Below are 24977 nucleotides of genomic sequence, written 5' to 3'. Positions count from 1 at the left end.
CTTGTTTGTGATGGTGAACAACGGGAAATATGACGATCCTCAACGTCATTGAGTTGAGCCATTCACATCTGAGTTCCTGCCACTGCTGCAACTTTTCTTCCCACTTTTCCCTCTCTCTTGCTTTCTTCTCAACCTCTGAAAATTTGAGCTTCCACAATGATTGTCTCCCTGCTTTGTGCTGCCCTGCCACTCAGTGGTCCGCGCACCTGTCTTCTTCTCTCCTCTCTCCTCTCTCCTCTCTCCTCTCTCCTCTCTCCTCTCTCCTCTCTCCTCTCTCCTCTCTCCTCTCTCCTCTCTCCTCTCTCCTCTCTCCTCTCTCCTCTCTCCTCTCTCCGCTCTACTCCATAGTGAAAGTTTCCGCAAAGCACTACGGCCAGTCAAAATTTCCGAGTTCGTCAAGTCGGGGAGGTCAAAATCGATTCAAATCAAGTCATTATTTGGTTCAAATCGATTTGTGAGATTTTCTGTCCTTGATTCGATAGGGTAGGGTACTTTGAAATATCACAAGATACCGGGTACTTTAACATGATAAAGTAGGGTACTTTTGAGCAAAGGGTAGTCTAGTGGGGGTGGATGCAAAGGGTCTGAGGTTGTACGGAGTGCAGGATGCCAGGCCGTTGGAAGGAGTGAGGGAGAGCGAAGGGAGGAGGGAGGGAGGGAGAGGGGGGGGAGGGAGAGAGAGAGAGAGAGAGAGAGAGGAGGGAGGGAGAGAGAGAGAGAGAGAGAGAGAGGAGGGAAAGAGAGAGAGAGAGAGAGGAGGGAGGGAGGGAGAGAGAGAGAGGAGGGAGGGAGGGAGAGAGAGAGAGAGAGGAGGGAGGGAGGGAGGGAGATAGAGAGAGGAGGGAGGGAGGGAGAGAGAGAGGAGGGAGGGAGGGAGATAGAGAGAGGAGGGAGGCATCAAATGGCAGTTTTTCTTTGATTCGCATTCGGTTGCTGAGACTTCTCTGGTATCAGGTACCCGCAAGGGATGACTCAGCGATCGACATCGATGGTCATGCAGTGAAGGCGCATGCGGGAGGCTCGCGATGGTGTACAAGAAGAAGCGAGGTCTGTCACCCGACGAAGCTGCCAACGTCATACAGCGAAGCTTTCGAAGTTTCATTGTGCGTCCTTCTTTGTGCAGACTGCGTCCTCTCCCCATGACCCTCCCTGCATACAGAATGTGCGTATCTATCAGTACTATCGAAGCCTCATCAACTTCCGCAACCGGGGGGACCCTTCCTTGCTCCTCAAAAGCATCAACCCGTCTGAGGCAGCCCTCGTGCAGGACAGAGCATCTGGTGCTGTGGTCAGGTTCCGGCTGGGGGGGAGCGTGTTCCCCCCAGTGGTCTACTACAAGATCTTCGTCAGGGCTCCAGTTACAGACCTGGGTTCATTCGCCCCTCGCGACTACACGGCAGGCAGGCCGAACCAATTCTACCTGCTGCAGCGGCACAATGACGCGTTGATGGACGACAGCCGGCAAGAGACGATGAAGGATGTGACGGCTCAGGTCGATCGAGGAGGCTGGTACAAGAGGTTTGAGAACAACGGCTGGCGTCCCATCGCCAACAAGCTCCTGTTCAACGTCGATCCGGTCACGGCAAGGACGGCCGACCAAAAAAAACCTGACTTCCACCACTCCTGCACAACGAGAAAGCACCTGGCTCATGCCAAGCGCCTCAAGAAGAAGAAGGAATGGATGTCGAGGATGTACAGGCCGAAGGGAGAAAGTCACAATGCGAAAGGGGAGGAGGAGGGAGAGAATGAAGAAGAGGAGGAAGGGGTCGAGGACGAGGATGATCTGCGTGAGGTAGGACGTGCCGCCTGCTTGCGGATCTCTGAGAGTACGTGCAGGATTTTGACATGGTGACTTGGGCCCATTCGTTGGACTACGAAGGTACTGTTGGCGATTGACGCCTGATGCTTGTCGTTGAAATTGGTGATAGACTACATGGAAAACTGGACTTCGCTGGCAACCAGTCTGACTGTGCATGATATGAGACAAGAGTTATGATGTCGTACTTTAAACCACATGATGGATCGGTGGTTGAGTCGGTTTCCAACGTGTTCACACTCGTGCTAATTTTTTACTTGACCAACTTCGTCCAATACTGTTTTCGTTCTCTTTGTCTGCAGTTGAGACATCTCCTTTCGTATTCTCGAGACCTCGTCTTCAATCGTGAGCAACCTGTCCGGGACAGCCAGTGGGACTGTATCTAGGTGGCCCCTGTTGACCTCGTACTCTTCCTTAGTGATGACACCTTTGTTGTACAACTTCTCGAGCTCTTGCTCCTTCAGCGTAGTCATGGACGCGACATCCATGAGTTCAGCGTCCGTATCGACCTGGGCCTCCTCTTTCTTGCTTGAGATCTGAACGATCGCCTGGGAGAAGTCAAGTTCGGGGTACTTCCGGCCCCAGTCCCGTTCCTTTAATTCAACGACGAACCAGAGGCACAGGGCAGGCATCGCCGAGAGTACTGCCTGAAACAAGTGCCAGAGCGGACCAAACCTCTTCTTCTTGACCGATTTCCTGAACAACGCTCCAAAGGATGTGAAAGAGAAGCGACCTTGGTGCTCGTAGTCCTGCAACACAGGGTCATTACAGCACAGGGGAGCTGCTCGACAAGACCTGTGGCAAGGGCTCTGTGTACTTGTCATAGGTTTCCTGAGAAATGAAAAAGTAGCGCTCCTTCTCCTTGACAGCCAGTTGATTCTCCTTGTTACCTTCTGACGTCTGCAATTGATTCTCCACATTCCCCTCCCCTGCCTTGGACGCAGGCAGAATGCTTCTATCGTTCTCTTTCGCGATCAATCCAGCTGTGTTTTCATCACTTTTCGCCGTTTCTTTCCCCTTATCATCGGTAGAGAAACTGCAAGTAGGCGTCAACGAGCGCATGCACACGGCCATGAAGAGCGTCGCAACAGCACGAGCCGGCAGGCAGCAAAGGGATGATATCATGGCGCAAACAAGAGAGCGTTGATTTTCACCTTCTCCTAGCTGCTGCTCCTGCTCCTTCTCTTGCTCCTGCTGCTCCTTTTTTTTGCCTCCTCGCATAGTTCATCGCGCAGCTCCTCGCCACCGCCCGCCATCGCATCCCCAGCAACCCAAGCATGTTTCGTGCCCTCTGATGACTGAATTTTGTGACCCGAGCCAGCAATCCGGTGATGATGGTGAACCAGAGGGGCCCGGCCCGGCTCCGACTGGCCGCCGCCGCTGAGGGGTGAGTGCGCAGCACAGCGGCCCGCAGGGTTCAGCCTTCGAGCACTGCGGCTCAGCCTGTCTTTCACGAACGGTCCGATCCGACAGAGCTTCTGAGTCCGGCGCTCGGAGGAGCCCTGTGGACTGACTGACAGTCAGTACCGTCTGCTCACTGGCACAGCGGCGGCGGCTCACTCAGGGCCTTCACGGCGGCCGCCCGGCGCCCGGCCGGGCCGATGACTAGCGGCACTCCGAGGCTCAAGGGACTCCCGGACCTGTGACAGCCCGGTTTCAGTTCAAAATGGCGGGTCCGAGCCGGTGGCTGATGGGGATCGCGATGGTTTGGGGGTCTGGGATGATGAGGATTGAGGGAGGAAGGGAAGGAGGAGAACGAGGAGGGGGAGATCGAGGAGCAGTAGGATGCATGAAGATTTGTCTGGAAGCAAGGGCCTTGCCCTCGACCCTCTGCTTCTCGCAGTTGCGGTTCAAGGATGAACACCAGGGGTGTGAAAATGGAAGCCTGAGGCTCAGAGGAGGAGCAAGAATGGGTCGATCGGGGAAGCAGCAAGCAGCAACGCAGGGCTCTGGTCACCCACAGCAGGAGGTCAAGGTGGAGCAGGGGAGGAGGACCAAGGGGTCAGTTGCTGCACCTCGGGCAATCAAGAAGCCACGGCCGATCACTCCGAGGGCCATGAAGGCGGCGGCGCGGGAGGGGGTGAAGGAGCCGTCCGCGAGGCAGGGAGACAGACTAGACAAGTTTGTGGATGAGGATGAATCAGAAGGAGGAGACAGCCAGGACCTGATGGAGGAGAGCTGGGTGGAGGACGACGACAAAGTGAGCATGGCGGAGAAGGACGAGCTGCTGGACGATGAGAGGTCGGGAGAGTTCTTCGATGATGACATCGAGAGCTCTCAACGTTCAGAAGCAACAGAGGCGAAGGACGAGGACGAGGACGAGGAGGAGGAAGACGAGGGCGAGGGCGAGGGCGAGAACAGCGGAGGGAAGCAGAGCGATCGATCCGTCAAGTCAGAGGATGGATCGGAGTCCGAGGGCTACGACACGGAGGAGATGGAGAAAATGAGGAAGGAGATGACGAGGTAAGTCCGATATGACAGGGGCCCGTTCCTCACTGTGGGTCGGGCAGGGTGGGGATAAAGCTGCCAGCAGAGGAGCTGACGATGCTTTGCGGGGTTTTCTTGACCGGGGCAGGAATGATGAAGGACGAGAAGAAGAGGAGAGAGAAGTACCGAGACTTTCTCGCAGCCTGTGAGGAGAACAAGGTGCTGGTAAGAGCCATCAATGAGACTAGAATCAAAATGGAGCTGCTCCTGTTCGCGCACAAAGAGCGGCTGGTAGAGTATAAGGTGAGGTGGAGGATATGTGAAGGTATCATGTAACGATACACAGTTGGGGGACAAGCTTTCAGCAAGGAGGAAGCACTAGCTCGGGGCGAGTTCACTGTGTACTGATACAAGAAGATGAATACATTTGCTGTCTATAAACAAGGACGAAGGAAAGTTTAGGCGGTCGCCTGGCTCTCCTTGGCGATGGTGCAACGATCCAACAAGTACATGATGCTCTTGAAGTGAGAGCCGGTAGAGTTGGACAGTGAGATCTCGCAAGTCCTCGAGGTCGAGAACCCCTGTAAATCATGTCATCACCACCGTCGAAGGGATAAAACGTGTCAACGCACCTCACTGCAGTTGTCCTTCACCTCGTCCCATGCGATGGTGGTGTTGGGACCAACAGCAGGGTCACGAATCACCATTGCAGCTCCGGGAGGAACCTGTTCAGAAGATCAGAGAGAGAGCAGCAGAGGAGCTGGAGAACAGTATGTACCTTGACAGAGGACTGGACACCTCCTCCAGAGATCTCAGGGAAGCGAAGACCGCGGTCTCCCGCCATACCACAGCAGGGAACGGGGCTCATCGTCACCTCCATAGCGCAAGCACGAGCGATCTGCTCGAAGTACTTGTCCTTCTTCATCTTCTTGCTGCTGCAAGGCACGTGGATCGCAATGCTCTTCTCTCGCTTGGCAACCACCAGGTGCTCCATCAGGTAGTTCGCTGCAAACTCCGTGGGATCGTACATGGCCGACTTGAGCTTTGCATCCTGGAAGGTTTCCTTCATCCTCATCAGGCAAGGGGAGGTATCACACAGGATAGGGATAGCTCCGTTCTCCGATGCTTCGAGGAGAAGAGCTTCGAGATTGTTGCCCTGCTCCTCTCCCTGCTTTGGGTATCCACGTGAATCGAAGATAAGTCCGCAGCAGGCGTTCGACAGTCCCTTGGGCAGGATGACTTCGTAGCCTGCCTTAGCCAAAACACTCATCGTCTTCTCATGGATTGAGGCCTCCTCGAAGTCCCCTCTTGCTGGGCCCATAGTGCGAGAAACGCAGGTGGCAAAGTAGACGACTTTCTTGTTCTGGGCATTAGTCTGCACTGCCGAGGGTGGTGCCTTGATGGGCGAGGCTCCACGAGCAAGGTAGGGGTTCCAATGGAGCCCCACAAGAGGGCCAACAAAGGAGGAAGCCAGGCTCATGACCTTGGTTCCAAGAAGCTTGTGGAACAGATCCACAGTGTTGAGCACGATTGGTACGCCTCCCATCATGAGGCCGAAGTTCTTGGAGGCGATGGTTGCCAGTTGGTTCACATAAGAGTCAGTGTTAGATTCAACACTCTTGGCACGGAGATCCTTGACCATGCGGCCGGTGTTGATGTTAACAGGGCACTTCTCGGCACACATTCCATCTGCGGCGCAGCTGTCGAGTGCAAGGTACTCATAGCTCTTGCGCATCTCCTCAGCTTTGTCAAGGCTCGATGCTGTGTTGAGGGCCTCCAGGCGAGAAATTTCTCTAGTGGCCACAATTCTCTGGCGTGGAGTCAGAGTAACGTGTCCAGAAGGACAAGCTGATTCGCAGAATCCGCATTCCATGCAGGAATCCACGATGCCATGAGCAACAGGGAGGGGCTTCAAATTCTGAGTGTGCACGTTGGGATCCTTGTTCAAAATGACTCCCGGGTTGAGCAAGTCACTGAAGGTCTTCAGGTTAATTGCAAAATCAATTACGATCGAGGGAATCACCTGGGGTCAAAGAGGTTCTTGAGCTTCCACATGACTTCGGTAGCCTTCTTGCCCCATTCCATCTCGACGTAAGGAGCAACATTCCTTCCGGTTCCTGCAACACCTTGTGAGCTCTTAATTTCTACACGAAAGGATTTCAACCATGTTCAGCTTTGAGTGAGCCTTCGAGCGACACAACGAGCTTGCACAGATAGTCCATCATCGCCTCATATCTTTTGACCTCCTCAGGGGTGTCAAAGCCCTGAAAATTTGAAGGTCATGAAACTTCAAACTTGTGCAGGGCGAGAAACCTGAGTGAAAACAAGATGCAAATTTCCTTCAAGAGCGTGGCCAAATGCAGATCCGTCATAGTATTCGAATTTGTTAAACATCTCCTCCAATCCATTGCAGAGCTTGGCCAGGTTCTGGTCGGGATACAAAATTAATTCCAGAACGTGTGACGACATTGATGCTGACCTGAACTGGAACTGCAACATCCTCGAGCAAAACAGAGGTTCCAGCCTCACGCACAGCACCGACCATGGGGATCAACGCCTTACGAGCATCCCAGTACGCAGTGCAAACAGCAGGGTCTCGAGAGAAGTTAATGCCATTGAGCCTAACATGCTGTTTTAGCGAATGTTCAATCAAAGCATGCGCCAGACGTACGTAAGCAGCCCGGCATCGTTGATGGTCTTCTCAGCCTGATTAATACGAGCTTGCATTTCTTCCGCATTGGATCCACGGCATCTTTCAACTGTGGTTAGCATGGAAACCTGTGCGAGAAACAAAACATACTCAACAAGAAGTGCCGTTGCAGTATCGGGAATTCCTCTCAAAAAATGCAGGTGTTCCATGTTCTCACAAGTTCCTTCGAGTGGCAGTCAGAAAAAGATTTGCAAAACAATTTCCTCACTCAAAGATCTTCTATCCATCAACTCCACAGCATCTGTGCATTTTGCCTTTCTGAGCTCCCAAGTTGCGTTGGAGGCATCTTCAACAGTCGGAAACACGATGAACGCTGAGGCCTTGTCCTTATAATCTGGGACAGTGTTGTAGGTTGCACGCGACACAAAACCAAGGGTTCCTTCAGAGCCAACCATCAAGTGCTTGATGATCTCAAGCGGCTCGTCGAAATCCACAAGAGCATTGATGCTGTAGCCGGTGGTGCACTTGATGCTGAACTTCTTCCTTATCAGGGCAGATAGCTCTTCGTCCGCTTTGACTTGTTTCGCAAGTTGCATCACTCCATCGACGATATGCTTGTGCGTTCGCTGAAAGGATGCCCAGCTAACAGAGTCTGCCGTATCAAGAATGGTTCCATCGTGAAACACGATGCGAAGGTCCTTGATGGTGTGGTAGGTATTCTGTGCAACACCGCAGCACATTCCTGAAGAGTTGTTGGCAACGACGCCTCCAATCCAGCATGAGTCGATGGAAGAAGGATCTGGTCCCAGCTTACGTCCATAAGGTGCTAGCATTCTGTTGACTTGCCCGAGGATCCACCCAGGCTCCACAGTGATGTACTTGCCGTCATCCCAGATCTTGCGGTACCGCCAAGTGTGTCCCAATTTCAACAGAATTGAGTCTGTGATGGCTTGTCCTGAAAGCGACGTACCACCAGCACGGAAAGTAACGGGTGTCTTGTTTTTCGCTGCGTACTGAACAAGTTTGATCATTTCAGCCTCATCATGCACCTTGACAACAATCTTGGGGACCAGGCGATAAAAACTCGCATCTGTGCCGTAAGCAAGCGTGCGAACTGGATCAGTAAAAACGCGAGAATCCGGCACAATGTTGCGAATGTCCTCTCTGAACTGCTTGTAGCCACCTTCGAGCGATGCTTCGCCATAAGCTTCCTTCTCCGATAACCTCTTGCTCTGCAACCAAGCACTCCCACTATGTGTGGGAGCGACATGATTGATAATGAAGTCTGGGACAACTCGGGGCTTGGTTGAGGTTGAGGTTGTGTTAAGCACGACCTGTACAGGTTCAGCGTCTGCAGCTGCATGCGCCATTTGCTGTTTGTTCAGATCGCTGCCTGTGGCATGAAGCCGGCGTATAGGGCGCTTGCTAACCGCCCTTGATAGGCTTGGGCGCAATAAACGCTTCATGTTCTCAACCTGTGAAACAAGAAGGTCAGACAACATCAGGCAGTATGTCAACTTCAGATGAATGTGCAAAACTCTCGAAAACTACCAGCACTTGAGCGAGAAGATTTTTACATGTATAGAAATGCCGCTGCTGAAGCCAGAACCTGCTCTCCTTACGAGATCCCTCCCTTACAGATCAATTGAAGATTTAATATGCTGCGAAACGACACTCGAAACTCTGTTCCCAACGTATATATACCATTCTCCATGAAATCCTCAAGAAACTATCAATTGACCCTTGCGTAAATGGAACTGCAATCACCAAGTGACTGTTCTAACTCATCTATCACGCGAAGCTTCTGCCATCTTGTATCTTTCCTTTCCTCCTCTCTTGCTTTTTTCGTCATACACCATGGAACCGCGCCTATGCCACAAACCTTTAGACCCTGAGTGTATATATCCCCACCCACCCCATTGATTGTATACTACCCCCCGAATCTCCACGATGTACCCCTGGAACAACCATCAACACCCACCTGGATTCGCAATGACCCCTTCATTCCCTCCACACGACCCATCCCAGGAGCCTCCGCTCAATACCCACCCACCCTTCTTGATTCAGATGACTCCAATTTCAAAATGAGACTACCCCTCATGTATCCCTTTATTTCACCCCACCCTGTATATCCCACCCCATTTCATTCACGTTTCGACCCCCCATTGCAAGCCTTTGCTCACGACCTCCACCCATCAATGTAGGGTGGTCTACTACCCACCCCTGGTCTAGAAAGGCAATTCATTAACCCTACCCCGTTTTCTAGGCATTTTACGGTTCTTTGTGCCCTATATTACCCCCTCAAAAATTCTACCCCTACCCCTTACATTGATCGAACCCTCAAAATTTCACCTTGATGGATCCCTGGCCGTTCAAATCGTTCCAGGATAATCCGACTACCCCCTCCATTCATCACCCCACCCCCTTCCTGCCGAAATTCCCCAGAATACCACCCACATTTTTTTGCAAAGATTCAAAGACCCCACGGGTTTTAACGCTGATGACTCTACCTTTACCCTATGCTTTGAGCCATTACCGGTCTATTGTACTCAGAAACGCTTTTACAGCCCTGGGTACTTACCCAATGACCTCACACCCCCACCCCTCTCTTTTTGCAACACCCCTAACAAAGCAACTCCTTTGGACCAAAGCACCGATGACTGCCGCAACCCACCCCCATGTGAAATCCTTGTATTTTTACCCACCCCTGTTTCTTCAGATGTTGGTAGGGCTGTAAAATTGTTACCCCTCCAACATCTTGTGGGGTAACCACCCTCACCTCTCCGTCAAGAGGAGTCTGTGACTACACACTAGTACCCCTCATGGACAATACCTACCCGTATAATCTACTATGATAACCCCACTATGGTAAGTCTACTCGCAATTAAAAATTGAACCCATTATTCAACCACCCCCACTAAAAACCTCTTACGCACTACCCCTACCCCTCATTCACGTGTGGGGATTTTACTAGTGGGGGGCTACTTTACAGCTGAAGCGTTCAGGAAAAGGAACGTTTCACACATGTCCGCATACAGTTACATTCCGTTTCCTTGCAACTTTTACGAAACGGACGTTTTGGTCGTTATATCTGCTGCAAGTTGAAACCGCCGCAAGGGAAATTAAACCGTTATCCGTTACCGGCACGTCCAGACGTTGTGATGATCGTTACAGCATGTAACCGAAGGTGCAGCTGCGAGGATCATGCAGCTGAAGAGCAGTGGCAGATCACCAGGAAGGGAGGGCGAGGGCGAGGGCGAGAGCGAGGAGGAGGAGGAGGAGGAGGAGGAGGAGGAGGAGGAGGAGGAGGAGGAGGAGAACGAGAACGAGAACGAGGAGGAGAAAGGGGGTAGAGACAGAGAGCATTATATGGTTCAAGGGGTACAAGGTGATGGAGAAGGTTGGCCGTCTCTAGGGGGGGGGGCGATGACGATGTTGGAAGAGGCAAGATCGAGAGAGTCGGGGGCTGAAGACTGTCGAGGAGCAGAGGAGGTTGAAGAGAGGGGAGACATAGAAAAGGGTGAGAGAGAGAAAGAACGATGATGGAAGAAGGGTGACGGGTCATTCGTGTTCACAAGCAGAGGGATCTAGTGCCTGCATCAAGACTTTCTGGTTTGAGACGTGTTGACTTCTTTTACTAGATGATGGCTCGCTGGGTTCCGTCGCTGCTTGCCAGGTCGCAACTCCTGCAGACAGCAAGGAGAGGAGCACGGGTAGTTCTTTCTTCAGTTCCTCGCCTCCTGCCCCTGACGACTGTCCTTGATACAGGATCTCCACTCAACGTCGGTTCAATCTGTATTAGCTCATCAGCTCAAGTTTGGGGTCTGTAGGGACATGGTGGGAGGAGCGTCTTTGACGTCTGGCTTGCTCAGGTTGCGATGGCTGCTCCCAGGTTCAGGGCATGCCGTGTTCGTTACATGAGCACCGAGGGTGAGAAAGGTCATGCACCTGCTGCGATGAGGAGAGAAACTGACTTCTTCCCTCCAGCCCCCGAGGATCTTCCAGCAGCAGAGTCGGAGGAAGCCCTCTCCGGAGATGCCGAAGGCGTGCCCGCGGCCGCTGCTGATGAGAACGTGCCGCTCAAGGGAACGAGGGCGGTGAGGGGAGGATACTGGTGGAGGAGTCGGAGGATGACGTCTATGGCAGCGACGGCTCACGATCAATCCCTACGTGCCGCACCCGGGACAGACTGAGGTTGGGAGGTTGAGTGGACGGTTCGGTGGTTGGTGACTCGTCGACTTGGCAGCTGCCCAAGACTCCGTTCTTGTCCTCTGAGACGAAAGGGTTGATCTACCGTCTCCATACTGAAGATCCACTGAAGAACTCCGACGAGGCCCTTGCGGAGAGATTCGGAGTGAGTAGAGAGAGAGAGAGAGAGAGAGAGAGAGAGAGAGAGAGAGAGAGAGAGAGAGAGAGAGAGAGAGAGAGAGAGAGTGTTCGCGCTATCATCATGTTGCAGAATCCTGAGCAGAGAGCCCGTATACATCAGCTTCTACGTGCTTCATCATGGTGACTGTCCCTTGTAGAAACGCCAGAGAGTTTCCGGGAGATTGGTCTCGAGCTGCAAAAATTGGCTGAGAGGGCGGTAAGAGCCTGTTGTAGTGGACTATGCAAATGCAAATGTTGCTGATTACAGCTGTGATGATGATGATGATGATTTTGCTGATAACGATGATTGTATGAATTGCGGTGATGATGATCATGATGATGATATTGGTGATGATGATTTTGCTGATGACCATTATAATTATGATTGTGATGATTATGACAATGACTGCTGTACTTATGACGAAGATTATAATTACAATTGCGACATTGATGATATTTATGACGGTGACTGCAGCATGGAGTTGTGAACTCAGGATATAGTTCTCCGCTCTACAGGCCTGATGTAAGCTCTCCCCACCATCCTGCTTCTCCTTTTTCCAGACACGCACTCTCATCTTCTTCCCAAGTCACTCGTTGTTGTCTGCCTCCTTCCCAGCCTTAACCTCTTCTATTTCCACCTCTCTTCTTCTATAATCTTCACCTTTATTGTAGTCCTTATCTCCTCCAGTTTTCCTCGTCTGCGTCCTCCCCCCTTCCTCCTCCTCCTCATGCCATCATTGACCTGACTGTCTTGCTCCAGCGAGAGGGCTTCAGAGGAGTGAGGGCAGAGATCCAAGAGAAGGGCATGAAAGCTCGTCCCTTTCCTTCCTTCAAGGATGCGGATCCCATCAAGTACGACTCGCTCTCTCTGTCCCTCCTCCCCCTTCCTCTGACTTCTACTCTCTGTCTCTCCTTTTCTTCGGACGCGTTCTCCGGCGCGTCCGATGTTTTCGTTGTCCCCTCCTCTTCTGATTTGCTGCGTGCAGGGCTCGCAACATTGTCGCATTCTACGAGAAGAAATACGATGGAGTAATCTCCCGCCTCCCCCCCCACCCCCCCACCCCTCCTTCCTCCTCACCTCCCACCCTCCTTCCCCACCCTCTTCCCCTTACCCCACTCTATCCTCCGCCTCCCCTTCCCGCCTGACCTTGTTCTCTTCTCCTCTCTTTCTCCTCTTTCCTCTCCTTTCCTCTCCTCCCAAGTTCTCTTGCCTCTCTGCTCCCTCCCCTCTCCTTCTGTCAGCTTCTGGTCCTCTTGTTCTCTCAAACGCTGATGGCTGCCCCAGGCCAACTTCCAGAATCCCGTGGCTAGAGAGGAGCGTCGTCTCCAGAAAGCTGCAGCGGCTAAGGTCGACTTCACGCCCCTAGAGCAGGTAAGGAGGGACGGCGTGGAGGGGGGGAGGAGAGGAGGAGGAGGAGATGGTGATGTTGAGAGAGTGAAGAGGCTAAACGTTTGTTGAACAGAGACATGGCATTCGTCCATCGATGAGCAAACGCTTTGAATACATCTTTGCTGACATTAGCAAAGGTTCATTTCTTCCCTCTCCCACTCTACCTCTCCTTCCTCCCCCCCCCCCTCCTCCTCCTCCTCCTCCTCTTTGACTGGTTCCTGGCAGGAGTAACGGGGGAGCAGCGACTTGTGCTCACCCGCGGGAAGGACGGTTCCCTCAAGGCAGCCTCCCATGAACAGAGGTATCAGACTTCTCCTCTACCTCCTTCCTTGTCTTCTCCTACCGCCTCCCTTGTCTCCTCCTCCCGTACCTTCTTTCTTCTCTTCCCGCCCTCCTCTCCCTCCGCCCTCCTCCTCTCCTTCTCCCCGACCTCCCCTGCGTCTCTTTTGCGTCTCTTGCCTCCAACTTCCACTCGACTTATCCTCGTTGCAGGTACAGAGTTGAGCGACGTGTTGCTCCTCCCAGGCACCCCCGCACTTAAGATCATCCTATCCTCCTCTTCCCCTCCCTCCGTCTGCTTCCTCTTCATCCTTGGACTTTGCTCCATCTCAGCCTCAAGTACACGAGAAGAATCTACCTTCTCCTCCTCCTCCTCCTCTGGCACTCACTCCTACACAGTTGTTCCCACGTCGCACTTTCTCCATCATTACCTCCTTAGCTTCCTTTACTGCGCCCGTCCTGTGTCGGAGCTTCCTCCCCCTCCTGCTCCTCCTGCTCTCCCTCCCTCACCCTGCTCTTCCTCCTCTCCCTCACGCTCTCCCACAGCCTTGGAAAAGTGTCGGCTCCACTCCTCCGCGATCTTGGGCCACGAGTACCTCTCCCTCGCGCTCCTCTTCATCCTCCTCCTGTGCTCCTCCAGCTCCTCCCGCGGCGTCGCCACCGCCCGAGCAACCGCGTCCGCCCACAGCAGCAGCAAGGTTCTGTTCTGCTTGATGCTGACGTGGCTCCCGGGCTCCGGGCCCAGGTCGAACTCCCCGGTGGTCTCCGGGATGGCACTCAGTGGGTAGCGAGAGGTGACGGGGACGCAGCCGTTGGCCTGCGCCTTGATCAGGTTGATAGGAGCCGTCTCAGGCGTGTCTGTAGGGTACACGTAGAAGCCCGCCTCAGCGTACGCGTCCGCCATGTCCTGGTGCCCGACGCCGCCCATGTACTTGACGCCCTCCTGCCGCAACATGTCCTCCATCTTCCTCCTCCACTCGATGAACCAGCGCTCGTGCTTGTACAGCGGGGTTGCCCACCACATGTCAAACCCGTAGTACACGTACAGCTCCCCTCCCCCTGCCTTGTGGCGGATCCGCGGCCACAGCTCCAGGAGCTGCTCGAGGCCCGAGGACGGCCAGGAGCTGTAGAGGAGCTTGTGGTGATGGTTGGGCCCGTCCCGCAGCAGGTGAGGAGCAAGGCCGTTGTTGCTCAGGATCAGCTTGCTCTGGGCGTGCGGGGGGAACTGAGAGGCGCTGTGCTGGCTGAGGACGAAGATGCCGCTGAGCGCTCCAAGGAAGGTGGAGGTGAAGTAGTCCTGGTCGGACGCCAGCGCCAGCGGGTCGTGGACCCAGAGGAAGCGAGAGCGAGTGCGAGGAGCGAGCCAGACGGCGTCGAAGTTCCTCCACACCACGAAGACGCTCGGCTCTTGCAGCATGTCCAGAGTGTAGAAGGGCAGCCACGTCACTCCATCCTCGTCCCTTCCCCACTCCTCCACCTCCGGGTTCCCGTACACCCTCACGCACCATCCCTTCCTTGCCAGCTCCCGCACCAGGTAGATCGCTGCCTCCTCCGACCCTCCGACTCCGCGCTGGGTCGACGAGGGGCCCCACCGCTGATCCGCCGTCCCTGGCGTCTGCCCACGGATCCGGCAGAAGAAATGGACGCGCCTGCTGCTGTTGCTGCTGCATGCTGGGAACGCACCCTCCTCCCTCCTGATGTGCTCGTCAAGCTGCTTGAGGCGGGAGCTCCGCGTCTCCTCCTTGCGGGAGAGCCGCTGATACCGCTGGTGAAGCGCTTTCTGGAGGGAGGGATCAACTGTGTGGATGAGGGGGAGGAAGAAGGGGAGGTGGAGATGCTGGAGGGGAGAAAATGAGGGAGGGGAGATGGATGACAAGAAGGAGGAGGATCAGAAGGACAACAAGGAGCTGAGAACTCGAGGAGAGGGGGAGGAGCTTGGGGGGCGGGGAAGCGAAAAGAAGGGAAGGTGACGGAGGAGAATAAGGAGGACAAAACAAAGGACGAGGAGGACGAGGGAGAGGAGGCGAAGGACGAGGCAGAGGAGAAGGCAGAGGAGGAGGAGAATAGGAGAGGAGGAGGGGGAGGCAGAGGATGAGGAGAAGAGAGGACAAAGACGAGGACTAGAAGGAGAAGGCAGGGGAGGACGAGGAGAACGAACAGAATTCACCTGAATGATTACGCGTGCATCCTCGGGGTAAGCAAATGTGCCCATGGTCCCTGAAATCTGAGGAACCGTTGAGACAGAGAGGACGAGAGAGGCGACAGGAGACAGGAGACAGGAAAGAGGAGAGAGGAAGCTGAGGAGGAGGTGATGGTGGTGGAGGAGGAGGAGGAGGTGGTGGAGGAGGTGGAGGAGGTGGAGGAGGTAGAAGTGAGAACCTGAGAGGTCACCAGCTCGGGCTCTAGGTTGACTGCTTCAGAGTACAGCCTGGTAAGTGTAAGAGAGGAGGAGGGAGGAAAGGACGTCTCGACCTCGTAAAGTCCGCACCCTCCTCCTGGGAAAGGTGCTGGGCTGCTGCAAGGTCATGCCGTGTGACAGCCACGGACAAGACATCCCCTAAGCCGAAGTGAAGCGCTTTCTCGTACCTGAGGGGGAGGGAGAGGAGGAGAGGGGGAACGAGGGGAGGAAGGGTGAAAGATGATAGGTAGAGAAGAAGGGAGGCAAGAAGATCAGGAAGAAGGGGATGGGAGGAAAGGAGAGACGCGTAGAATGGAGGAAGAGTAGGAAACGGAGGTGTTAGCAGTCTGCATCATCATAAAGTAGAGCATGTCTTACTCAACTGCTGCAGCCTTGTAGTCCCTGTCCTTGAACAACACGTCTCCCCTCGTCCTATAGCACCAACCCGTGCACGTTCCTGCCTCCACCAGCTTGCTCAGCCCCACTCCCCATGCTTCCCTCCCGGCTCCTCCATCCTCATGCCCTCCTGGCCTCCCATCCTCCTCGTCCGCCGCATGCAGCGCAGCAGAGAGGGTCTTCCATGTCTCCTCCTTGGCAGGCTTCGACAGCATCAGGGCCAGCCTCGCCTCCCTCAGCTGCGCCCAGCATGCTCGCTGCCGCTCTCGCACGCTCCCACGGGCAGGAGAAGAGCGATCAGCATGCGTTCTCCACTCCCTGTAGCACCGCAACGCCCCCGACCTGCTCCCTGTCAGTCGGCGGTCGTTCCATCCCCGTCACCCTTACCAGTCTTTCTCACGGTAGAGCAAGTCGCAACCCTCGAGTGAAGCAGTCTCAGTCCTCCTCGCAGACGATGCTGGAGCCGAGCTGGGCTTCTCCTCCCCTCCGCTCGTTGGGGGGAGCAAGAACTCGATATCATACAGCCTTACTCTCTCAGCACAACTAGCTCCGTATCTGTTTCCTCGCACGAGGATCCCTCCCACTTGATCCATGAAGACCTTGACGTCGCTAGCTCCCATCTTCTCGCCGCTCTCCACATTCTGCAGCAGCCAACCCTCGTCATCACTCCTCCTCCCTCCTGGCAGAGCAGGACCTCCCATGCAATGCTTGAGTTCAGCCACCATGTGTAGCTCTGAGTGCTTTCATGGATGGGCTGGCTGGATCGAGCTCCCATGGCGGCGACTCCTCCATCACCTGAGCATCTTCATCAACAGAACAACAAACTGAGCATGACGCTGACGACTCGCCTCCTCTTGAACGGAAGAGGACAACTTCGTATAAGTCCGACAGGTCGCAACGATGGCCGGAGGCGTCGGAGGCGATAGGAGCATAAAACTTGTTGTAACTCAATCGAGCCCCCAAGAGAGAGGATGCAGAAGCAATCAAAGTCGTCTGCAGGACGAGTCATCTCAACTTGTCTCGTCTGCTCCTCCTTCCTCTACAGGAGCAACGAAATGCCACGAGTGCGGGTGACTTGAGTTCTCCACGAGCACTCCATGATGGCTGATGCCTCTTGCGCTCAAGGTTCAGACGATTCCTGCATGAGAGCAAGAAGAAGGATACACTCACTTCAGCGGAGGGCCAGTCGAGCTCCACCCGTCCAAGGAAGTGTCGTCAGCGATCGCAGGGTCCTGCTTCCTGAGCCGTCAGCGCTGATCCCGACGTGCCGTTGTCAGCCTACCGAACCTCTCCCTGCACCAGCTCGAGCATGGCAGGAGCTTGTCACGAGCACGAGGAGCCTCAGCAGACATCTGACACCCTTCGTGAGCTGCAACCAGCTCCATCCCAGCTCCACCCCACCTGCCCGCCATGCCATGCCTCGGTACTGCCGGTGTATCCCTCTTCCCCCCTCAACCCCAACCTTTCGTAAGCCCCTCATTCAGCCCTCAATACATCCTCCGGTGACAGTGACCAACTCCCCGCTCAACCCCAATCTCATCGCCCTCATTCCATGACGGGGTCCCCTTTTTCGCTGGTAGCAACCACCCCACCCCTTGAAGGACCAGTCATGTAGGTGGGGCGCTTCTCGACCACCCTACCTTACTCCCCGAGTGACTCGAAATCCTTCCGGTCTCAAACCACCCCTGTATCCCACTCTTTTCAAGGACAATGAAGGGGTCACCTTGATGTTACAGTTGAGACACCACCCCTTGTATCGGGCAGGTACCCGGTCCTTCTCCACTGCTCTCTCAATAAGTTTTGCCGTTACAGTGGTGGACCCCCTGCTATCAGTAGGCCGATCCTACCCTACCCCTTCTACCAAAACAACTTTCATTAGATGTACCCGTGTCTTTTCCCACAAATTTGCCTTGATTGTACCGGTACTTGCGAGACCCTTCTCTCAACACTCAACGGACTCGATTACCCTGGATACTATGCCTGGGGTATCACCCACCTGTACATTGTCATGGGATTCTCTCTAAAAAGTACCGGTAGAAGCAGAAGGTGAAGGACCCCCCACCAGGGCTGGAATGGGGTTATTGATCCATATGTATCCCTGCACTCCTCTGCATGGCTCGACGATCGCTCCCTGCCAGCATCTCTTCTCCTCGTTTTCTCTCCCCTCCTCCTCAGATAATGCACTCCCTCTCAGACCCACACCACTCTCTTTCCTCTTCCTCCCCCTACCTCTCTCCATCTTGCATGCGTGCGAGTGTCTCAGAACTCGATACTCTCGGCTCCTCTGTGACTTGCTGCAATCCAAGAAAGAGGGACCCACTCTCCCTTGACTTGGTTCCTTCCTGAACCATCCCATTCTTCCACGTCTCTCAATCTCTCGTAACCCTCATCCTGACCGTAGAGCTGCGAAACCTTTCCAAACCGTTCGTCCCTTTCGCTTGACACTTGTACAGATGAACACTATGTATCAGCCGGTCGCAGTTCAGCAGATGCAGCCTCCCATGCAGACCATGTTCGTTCCGGTGAGAGGCAGACGGCTGGTTAACCTTGTTGACAAGATGTCAGGCGATGCAGCCGCAGCCGCAGATGATGGTGACAATGCAGTCCCCTCCTCCTCCTCCTCCTCCTCCTCAAGCTCCTGCTCCGATGTACTCTACCCAGGTGAAAGATCGACTTGCAGTCTGGCACAGCCGATGAAGTTGTCGATCTGCAGGCTTTCCAGATGCCTAAGGGATTCAAACCCGGAAAGCTCAGTGCCGAAGAGCAGAAGGCCCAGGAGAGGATCAAGGAAGCCAAGCAGCAGCAGCAGCAGAGGATGCAGCAGCAGCAGCGCCAGCAGCAGCAGATGCAGCAGCAGCAGCAGCAGCAGCAGAGGATGCAGCAGCAACAGCAGCAGCAGCAGATGATGATGCTCCAGCAGCAGCCTCAGTACCTGCAAACCCAGCAAGTTGTACAGGCGGCACCTCAAGTTCAGTATGTCACCTCTACTTCTGCCATGCCCCAGCAGGTAAGAAGGTGCTGGACAAAAGCTGGGCATATCTGACCGAGCCTTGCAGTACGTTCAGTCGTATGTTGAGGTGGCACAACCTCAGTACCAGGTTGTGCAGGAACCGGCAGTGCAGTACGTGCAGCAGGCCCCAGTCACTCAGTACGTGCAGAGCACAACTCCCGTGCAGTATGTCCAGCAGTCAGCTCCGATGCAGCAGTTCGAACAGAGCTATGCCTATGTTGTGAGTCGTCCTTTCTCTCTCTCTCTCTCCATGGTGAGCTTGACTGGTGCCGCGGCAGCAGCAGCAGCCCCAGCAGCAGTACGTGTACGCTCAGCAGGCCCCCGTGACTCAGGTAAGCGTCCCCTCAATGCAGACGCATCATCTGACACTTGACCCAGTACGTGGTCCAACAACCTGTCTATGAGCAGCAGTACATCGCACAGGAATCGCAGCCCCCCAACCAGGTTGTCCCGTCCACCTCCCGCCTTGATCCTCTGACCCGCTTCTAGGGCTATTCGTATGGGTACCAGCAGCAGCAGGTGCTCAGCGTCTTCTGACTTGTGTCTGGTGCCTGACTGTGCTGTTTCAGTATCAGGTGCAGGAGCAGTATGCTCAACCCAACGCCTGGAGCGCTCCTCCCTCCCAGCAATTCCCCGGTCAGCCTCCCATGGGAGAGTATGGAACGCAGATGTGAAGTGTAAGATTGATTGGACATGTATTGAATAAATATGAGAAATCTCCGTGTTGTAATCAGAGCAATGACAGAGTTTCTCTGTGCGACGTAGAGCTGGAGAGACTGGTCAAGAAACAAGTCAAGGAGCACCACATTCAACCTCTGCAGGACCAGCTCCTGAAAGCGACCGGAAGGATGCTGCTGCGGGGGAGGTACGTGCGGAGCTCTGTCAAGAGGAGGGTGAACAAGCGGAGAGGTCAAAGTTGACTCACGTCGCTGTGAGCATGTTGTCTCTGTCAATGTCAGGATGTCAGTCTCCTTCGCCTCCTCCTCCTGCCTCTCCTTACCGCTCCATCTTGTGAATGTGATAGTAGAGGGCCTTCAACACCGTAAGGACAAGAATCTCACTCCTCCTCCTCCTCCTGCTCCTGCTCCTGCTCCTGCTCCTGCTCCTGCTCCTGCTCCTGCTCCTGCTCCTGCTCCTGCTCCTGCTCCTGCTCCTGCTCCTGCTCCTCCTCCTCGTCTTCTTCTTTCTCCTCCTCCTCCTCCTCCTCCTCCTCGTCTTCTTCTTTCTCCTCCAACTCTTCTCCTCTGTACCTCCTTCGTGCCGAAGCCCATACCACACTCGCACTCAAATGGTGACCATCCAACACGCTGAGGAAAAGCGAGGCAGAAGAGGGGGGAAGGGCAAGAACAAGGAGGACGGGAGGAGGGAGGAGGGCAAGGACGAGGAGAGCGATTGAGGAGGAGGAGGAGCAAGAGGAGCAACGGGAGAGTCGTCAGTTGCGATAGGTGATCAAAGGATTTTGTCACCTCGTATCGTTCCTTATGCATCGGATTTGATGCTCCTCCCACTACATTGTTACCTTCTCCCTCTACTCCTCCTCTTCCTACTGCTACCCCTTCCCCCCCCCTCCAACTGCTCTTGGTGCTGCTGCTCCTTCTCCCGATCCTTGTGCTGCTGCTGCTGCTGCTGCTGCTGCTGCTGCTGCTGCTACGCCTGCTCCTGCTCCTTCTCTTGCTAGGCCTCCTGCTGCTGCTGCTCTTTCTGCACCTCCCACTACTCCTGCTGCTCCTGTGCTGACTGCTTGGCCCATAACGTCGCCTTCCCCTTCTACTGCCCCTGCTGCCCCTCTGATGTGCGCTGCTGCCCAGGCCCCTCCAGCTCTTGCCGGAAGTGCTGCTGCAGAAAAGTCTTCTACACCTTCTCTCTCCCCTCCCCTCCACATTGCCTCGCGCCCGTAGGCTGCTGCTGTCTCCTTCCTTTCACTCCTCCGAGGGACCATGAGCTCGGTGGATTTGTCTTGCTTTGCCGGTCCTGTATCAGAAACTCTTGTGCTGTAGCTGTTCCTCACTTGCTGAACTACCGTGAACTGCTGGAAGCCGCTGTAGCCCGTCCTGTTGTCCTGCTCCTCCTCCTGTGCTAGCTCGAGCTCTTTAATCTTTAGCTCCCTCAGAAGCTCCTCCTTCTTCGTCTGCTCCCTGTCCTTCCTGGGGTGCGGTTGTGTGAGAGGTGGAATAGTAACGGAGGAGACACCTTTGCATCTCGACTGACACGCGGAGGTGCTCCGATGCTGTTTGAAACCTTGGAGGTGATGTAAGAGGAAGAGGAAGAGGAGGAGGAGGGCGAGGGCGAGGAGTGCGGATAGGGAGGAGAGATGTGCTTGAAGAGGTCGAGGTCGAGGTTGTGGAGGACAAGGGAGAGGAAGTTGAAGCAGGAGCACGAGGAGGAGAGGTGATGAGACGAGGAAGATCAACGGCCACCAGAGCTCGTTCTCTTGCTGAATGTTCCTCTCCGCTTCGAGTTGCCTCCTCTCTGCTTCAACGATGATCGACTTGCATGCAACCTCGGTCTCGATCCTGAAGGACGAGCAGAAGAACGAGAGGTGAGAAAATTAGGAGGTGTAGGAGCTGGAGGACATACAGGACCAGAGCAGAGCAGAGCAGAGCAGAGCAGAGCAGAGCAGAGCAGAGCAGAGCAGAGCAGAGCAGAGCAGAGCAGAGCAGAGCCGAGCCGAGCAGAGCAGAGCCGAGCCGAGCCGAGCAGAGCCGAGCAGAGCAGAGCGGAGCGGAGCAGAGCGGAGCAGAGCAGAGCAGAGCAGAGCAGAGCAGAGCAGAGCAGAGCAGAGCAGAGCAGAGCAGAGCAGAGCAGAGCAGAGCAGAGCAGAGCAAAGCAGAGCAGAGCAGAGCAGAGCAGAGCAGAGCAGAGCAAAGCAGAGGTTTCACTTTGAACAGCGCATGCTTGACATACTTGAACAATTCGTTGAGAGCTTGCAGCCTATGAGTTTTGATCTCGTTCAAAGTCTCTTGGTGAAATTTCTTTCCATCCCTGATGACTTCCTCGATCCTCTTCAGCGCTCGGAGATTGTCGGCCGCCCTCCGATCTCGCTCCCACTCCTTCTCTCCTGCTCAACAGGTGAACCCGATGGGGAGGACGAGGAGGAGGATAGCAAGGATGAAGGGGAGGAGAAGAAGGAAGAAGAGGAGGAGGAAGGGGAGGGGAGGACGAGGAGGAGGACGACGACGATGAAGGAGACTAGCAGAACACGTGAGGTCATCACATCCAGGTTTACCATGAGCACTGACGTCCATCCTGTCCTTGCTCGTGAACGCAGCAAGCGTCTGTGCTATCGCCATCCTTTTCGCTCTCTCCTCCTCCAGCAGTGCCTGCCCCCATGTCAGAGGAAGCGACAGCATGCGGCCAGCAGGACCAGGGTCGTGCTCAGCCGCTGCTTCAACTCCTCCACCCCGTCGTTGTCATCGAGCCGCACCATCCTCTGCTCTGAAAAACTCGCCCTGATTGCATGAAGCTGCTCTTCCAAACCTGACAAGCGCATGCTCGCCGCGTTCAGCTCGGCTGCCGCCAACAAGTCAAGGGATACGGAGGACGTGAGGAGGAGGGAGGGAGAGGGAGGCGAGCGAGGGAGAAGGGCAAGAGGAGGAAGCATAGGTAAACATGGGAGACGGAGAACTTCAGAATTGGAGGACGAGGACACTGAGGATAAGAGCAGGAGGAGGAGGAGGAGGAGGACGACGACGACGAGCAGGAGGAGGACAAGGAGGACGACGACGACGAGCAGGAGGAGGACACAGAGGGTGTTTTGAGGGCAGGGCCAAGAGCAAGAGAAGGACTTGACGAACCATCCTTGACTTTCACCATCCTCCAACTCTCTTCCAGCTCCTTTTGCATCCGCAAGACTTCATTCCGCAGTGACGATTCTCTGTGATTGCATTGAGAATATCCTCCTGCTCCTCCTGCTCCTGCTCCTGCTCCTGCTCCTGCTCCTCCTCTCCCTCTCCCTTTCCCTTTCCATCTCCTCTCCTCTCCTCTCCTCTCCCTACCCCCCTCTACCCTGCCCTTCATTTATATCCATCCTCTGATTCCTATCCCTTCCTAACTCCCTCTCTTCTTCTCCTTTCTTCCCTCCTTTGCTCTTGGCGTACCCGTCATGCTCGGAAGGTCGCCATGCAGAACTTGCGAAAGAGCCCTGGAGACGAGCAGGAGAGAAGAGGAGAGGAGAGGAGAGTGAGATCAAGCAAGAACGGATACATCAAAAGTAATATCGGGAGCTAGAGGAGGAGGAGAGGAGAGGCAGGAGCATAGAGACAGGACGAGCTCAAACAAGAGTAGCAGCAGCAGCAGCAGCAGCAGCAGCAGCAGCAGCATGAGAGCAGTAAGGTAGATGAAGAGCAGCAGAGGCAGACCATGTATTCATCGCTGTCCGGGAAATTTGCTGCTGCCGAGATGATTGAGCAACACGAAGACAGGTTCAACTCTCACCTTCTGATCGGCTGTAGGACCTGACAGCAAGAAAACGAGCAACAGAAGGAGAGGAGGAGAGGAGAGGAGGTGGTAGCGGTGGTGGAGACGAGGAGAACGAGGAGGAGGACGATGGGGCGCAGAAGAGGACGAGGAGGAAGACGAGAAAGGTCAGAGGATGAGCGAAGAAAATCAAGGGAAGAAGGATAGACAGGAGGCATGTACCTTGACTTGAGTCGCTCCTCAAGGTCGGTCAACTTCCGTCGCAGTTGGATCGCGATGCTCTCGAGCCCCTCCTTCTCCTTCTCTGCGCGAGAGAGAGACAGTTGCAACCTCATGACGTGATCTGCGACTTGTTGAGAGCTCAACCCCTTGCTCTGCTCTGCTCTGCTCTGCTCTGCTCTGCTCTGCTCTGCTCTGCTCTGCTCTGCTCTGCTCTGCTCTGCTCTGCTCTGCTCTGCTCTGCTCTGCTCTGCTCTGCTCTGCTCTGCTTTGCTCTGCTCTGCTCTGCTCTTTTCCTCACCCCCACACTCTCTCCACTTACACTTCATCTCCCTCCCTCCCCCTTGTCTCCCCCTCTCCCCCTCACGTCCTCCCCTCCCCTCCCACCTACCTTTGAGCTCTTGGACGTCGTGCGGTACGGGAACTTCCTTCTCTTCCTCCTCCAGCTGTTCGTTGACTCGATGGAACACGACTGCATGCTCTCGAGCAGTCGACAACCTTTGAAACAGCTCCGAGAGACGGCGGTGGAGGGCGACGTTTTCTTGCTTGAGAGCGTCGAACTGCAACCAGAACAGAATGAATGGCAGATGATGATGATGATGATGATGATGATGATGATGATGATGATGATGATGATGATGATGATGATGATGATGATGATGATTGATGGAAACGATGATGGGGAAGGAGAAAAAGACAGGGACAAGGACAAGGACAAGGACAGGGACAAGGTATTGATGTGGTAGTGGAGGAGAAGGTCATTCTGACATCTATTTCCAGCAGTTGCTTCTCGTTATCCAACAAGGCGATGTTTTCCCTCAATCCTGAAACAAAATGATCAAACAATCGTCATCGTATTTAAAGAATTGACGAAGACAATAATCATGAAAGTGAAAGAACTTGTTCGTCAAGATATACATCTTCGTTCCTCACCTTCCAACTCCTTCTTCTCCTCATTCAGCTTTCTGACTTTCTCAACACAAAGCTTCAGGTCACCCTTTAGCTCCTCCATCTGATCTGCTGCAAAGTCAACGCAAGAGACAACTAGACTAGACAAGACAAGACAAGACACGACACGACAAGACAAGACAAGACACGACAAGACACGACACGACAAGACAAGACAAGACAAGACACGACACGACAAGACAAGACAAGACAAGACAAGACAAGACAAAACACGACAAGACAAGACAAGACAAGACAAGACAAGACAAGACAAGACAAGACAAGACAAGACAAGACAAGACAAGACAAGACAAGACAAAACACGACAAGACAAGACAAGACAAGACAAGACAAGACAAGACAAGACAAGACAAGACAAGACAAGACAAGACAAGACAAGACAAGACAAGCTATGTGAGTAAGCAAGCATCTTCGTCATCTACTAGCATCTCACGTGACCGTCAAGTCTCGCAGCCTCTACCTCGGAGTCGACGATTCTCGTCCTCGGCCTCGTCGGCGTATTTTTGCAGCTCTTGCAGTTGTTGAGAGGTTTCTTTTCCCACCTCCTCTGCCTTGCGCAACCATTCCATCTGACGAGTGACTTCTTCGAGCTGTCACAAGATACGTAAGATCAAATTGATATTATCATCATCGCTATCA

General features: G+C 54.3%; 7 protein-coding genes across 7 annotated transcripts; 4 read left to right on the top strand and 3 right to left on the bottom strand.

Moving 5' to 3' along the window:
• Positions 1-954: 954 nt before the first annotated feature.
• GUITHDRAFT_164511 (hypothetical protein) lies at positions 955-2024 on the top strand. Its single transcript, XM_005827864.1, has 4 exons — positions 955-1103; positions 1160-1792; positions 1837-1879; positions 1929-2024. The coding sequence occupies exons 1-4, from the start codon at positions 1026-1028 to the stop codon at positions 1994-1996; spliced, it is 822 nt and encodes a 273-aa protein (XP_005827921.1). The 5' UTR covers positions 955-1025; the 3' UTR covers positions 1997-2024.
• A 131-nt stretch (positions 2025-2155) lies between these two features.
• On the bottom strand, positions 2156-2941 carry GUITHDRAFT_142341 (hypothetical protein; the record flags this gene model as incomplete). Its single annotated transcript, XM_005827863.1, has 3 exons — positions 2156-2170; positions 2218-2565; positions 2612-2941. 3 exons carry the CDS (start codon positions 2939-2941, stop codon positions 2156-2158), a joined length of 693 nt encoding a protein of 230 aa, XP_005827920.1.
• Positions 2942-4147: 1206 nt separating this feature from the next.
• On the bottom strand, positions 4148-8368 carry GUITHDRAFT_96154 (hypothetical protein). The gene is made up of 12 exons (XM_005827862.1): positions 7162-8368; positions 7044-7116; positions 6911-6995; positions 6723-6872; positions 6557-6670; positions 6408-6507; positions 6267-6360; positions 5022-6216; positions 4876-4968; positions 4590-4824; positions 4327-4546; positions 4148-4279 (listed from the first exon to the last, which is right to left on the bottom strand). Exons 1-10 carry the CDS (start codon positions 8357-8359, stop codon positions 4702-4704), a joined length of 3225 nt encoding a protein of 1074 aa, XP_005827919.1. The 5' UTR covers positions 8360-8368; the 3' UTR covers positions 4148-4279; positions 4327-4546; positions 4590-4701.
• Positions 8369-10537: 2169 nt separating this feature from the next.
• GUITHDRAFT_112941 (hypothetical protein) lies at positions 10538-13192 on the top strand (the record flags this gene model as incomplete). Its single annotated transcript, XM_005827861.1, has 13 exons — positions 10538-10606; positions 10662-10715; positions 10766-10823; positions 10881-10990; positions 11040-11087; positions 11140-11247; positions 11737-11784; positions 12022-12113; positions 12248-12290; positions 12547-12633; positions 12725-12788; positions 12877-12952; positions 13144-13192. The coding sequence occupies 13 exons, from the start codon at positions 10538-10540 to the stop codon at positions 13190-13192; spliced, it is 906 nt and encodes a 301-aa protein (XP_005827918.1).
• A 183-nt stretch (positions 13193-13375) lies between these two features.
• Positions 13376-16449, bottom strand: GUITHDRAFT_142337 (hypothetical protein; the record flags this gene model as incomplete). Its single annotated transcript, XM_005827860.1, has 6 exons — positions 13376-14710; positions 15098-15154; positions 15310-15358; positions 15403-15516; positions 15707-16066; positions 16112-16449. 6 exons carry the CDS (start codon positions 16447-16449, stop codon positions 13376-13378), a joined length of 2253 nt encoding a protein of 750 aa, XP_005827917.1.
• A 1737-nt stretch (positions 16450-18186) lies between these two features.
• Positions 18187-19408, top strand: GUITHDRAFT_142336 (hypothetical protein; the record flags this gene model as incomplete). Its single annotated transcript, XM_005827859.1, has 8 exons — positions 18187-18246; positions 18290-18385; positions 18681-18731; positions 18781-18987; positions 19013-19066; positions 19113-19178; positions 19224-19253; positions 19310-19408. 8 exons carry the CDS (start codon positions 18187-18189, stop codon positions 19406-19408), a joined length of 663 nt encoding a protein of 220 aa, XP_005827916.1.
• A 1887-nt stretch (positions 19409-21295) lies between these two features.
• On the top strand, positions 21296-24739 carry GUITHDRAFT_75142 (hypothetical protein; the record flags this gene model as incomplete). The annotated part of the gene is made up of 2 exons (XM_005827858.1): positions 21296-21606; positions 24433-24739. Coding segments are annotated over 2 exons (618 nt in total), but the record flags the coding sequence as incomplete, so codon positions are not given.
• Positions 24740-24977: the final 238 nt, after the last annotated feature.

Source organism: Guillardia theta (assembly GCF_000315625.1).
Source record: "Guillardia theta CCMP2712 unplaced genomic scaffold GUITHscaffold_63, whole genome shotgun sequence".
NCBI lineage: Eukaryota > Cryptophyceae > Pyrenomonadales > Geminigeraceae > Guillardia > Guillardia theta.
The sequence above is the reverse complement of the archived record's forward strand: the minus strand, read 5'-3'. Positions and strand labels throughout refer to the sequence as shown.

Coding starts and splice junctions, on each gene's coding strand:
- GUITHDRAFT_164511 (XM_005827864.1), top strand. CDS start 1,026: ATGGTGTACAAGAAGAAGCGAGGTCTGTCACCCGACGAAGCTGCCAAC. Junction 1,793..1,836: donor ACGAGGATGATCTGCGTGAG/GTAGGACGTGCC, acceptor GAGTACGTGCAG/GATTTTGACATGGTGACTTG. Junction 1,880..1,928: donor CCATTCGTTGGACTACGAAG/GTACTGTTGGCG, acceptor AATTGGTGATAG/ACTACATGGAAAACTGGACT.
- GUITHDRAFT_96154 (XM_005827862.1), bottom strand. CDS start 8,359: ATGAAGCGTTTATTGCGCCCAAGCCTATCAAGGGCGGTTAGCAAGCGC. Junction 7,117..7,161: donor GATGGATAGAAGATCTTTGA/GTGAGGAAATTG, acceptor TGCCACTCGAAG/GAACTTGTGAGAACATGGAA. Junction 6,671..6,722: donor ATGTTGCAGTTCCAGTTCAG/GTCAGCATCAAT, acceptor TATCCCGACCAG/AACCTGGCCAAGCTCTGCAA.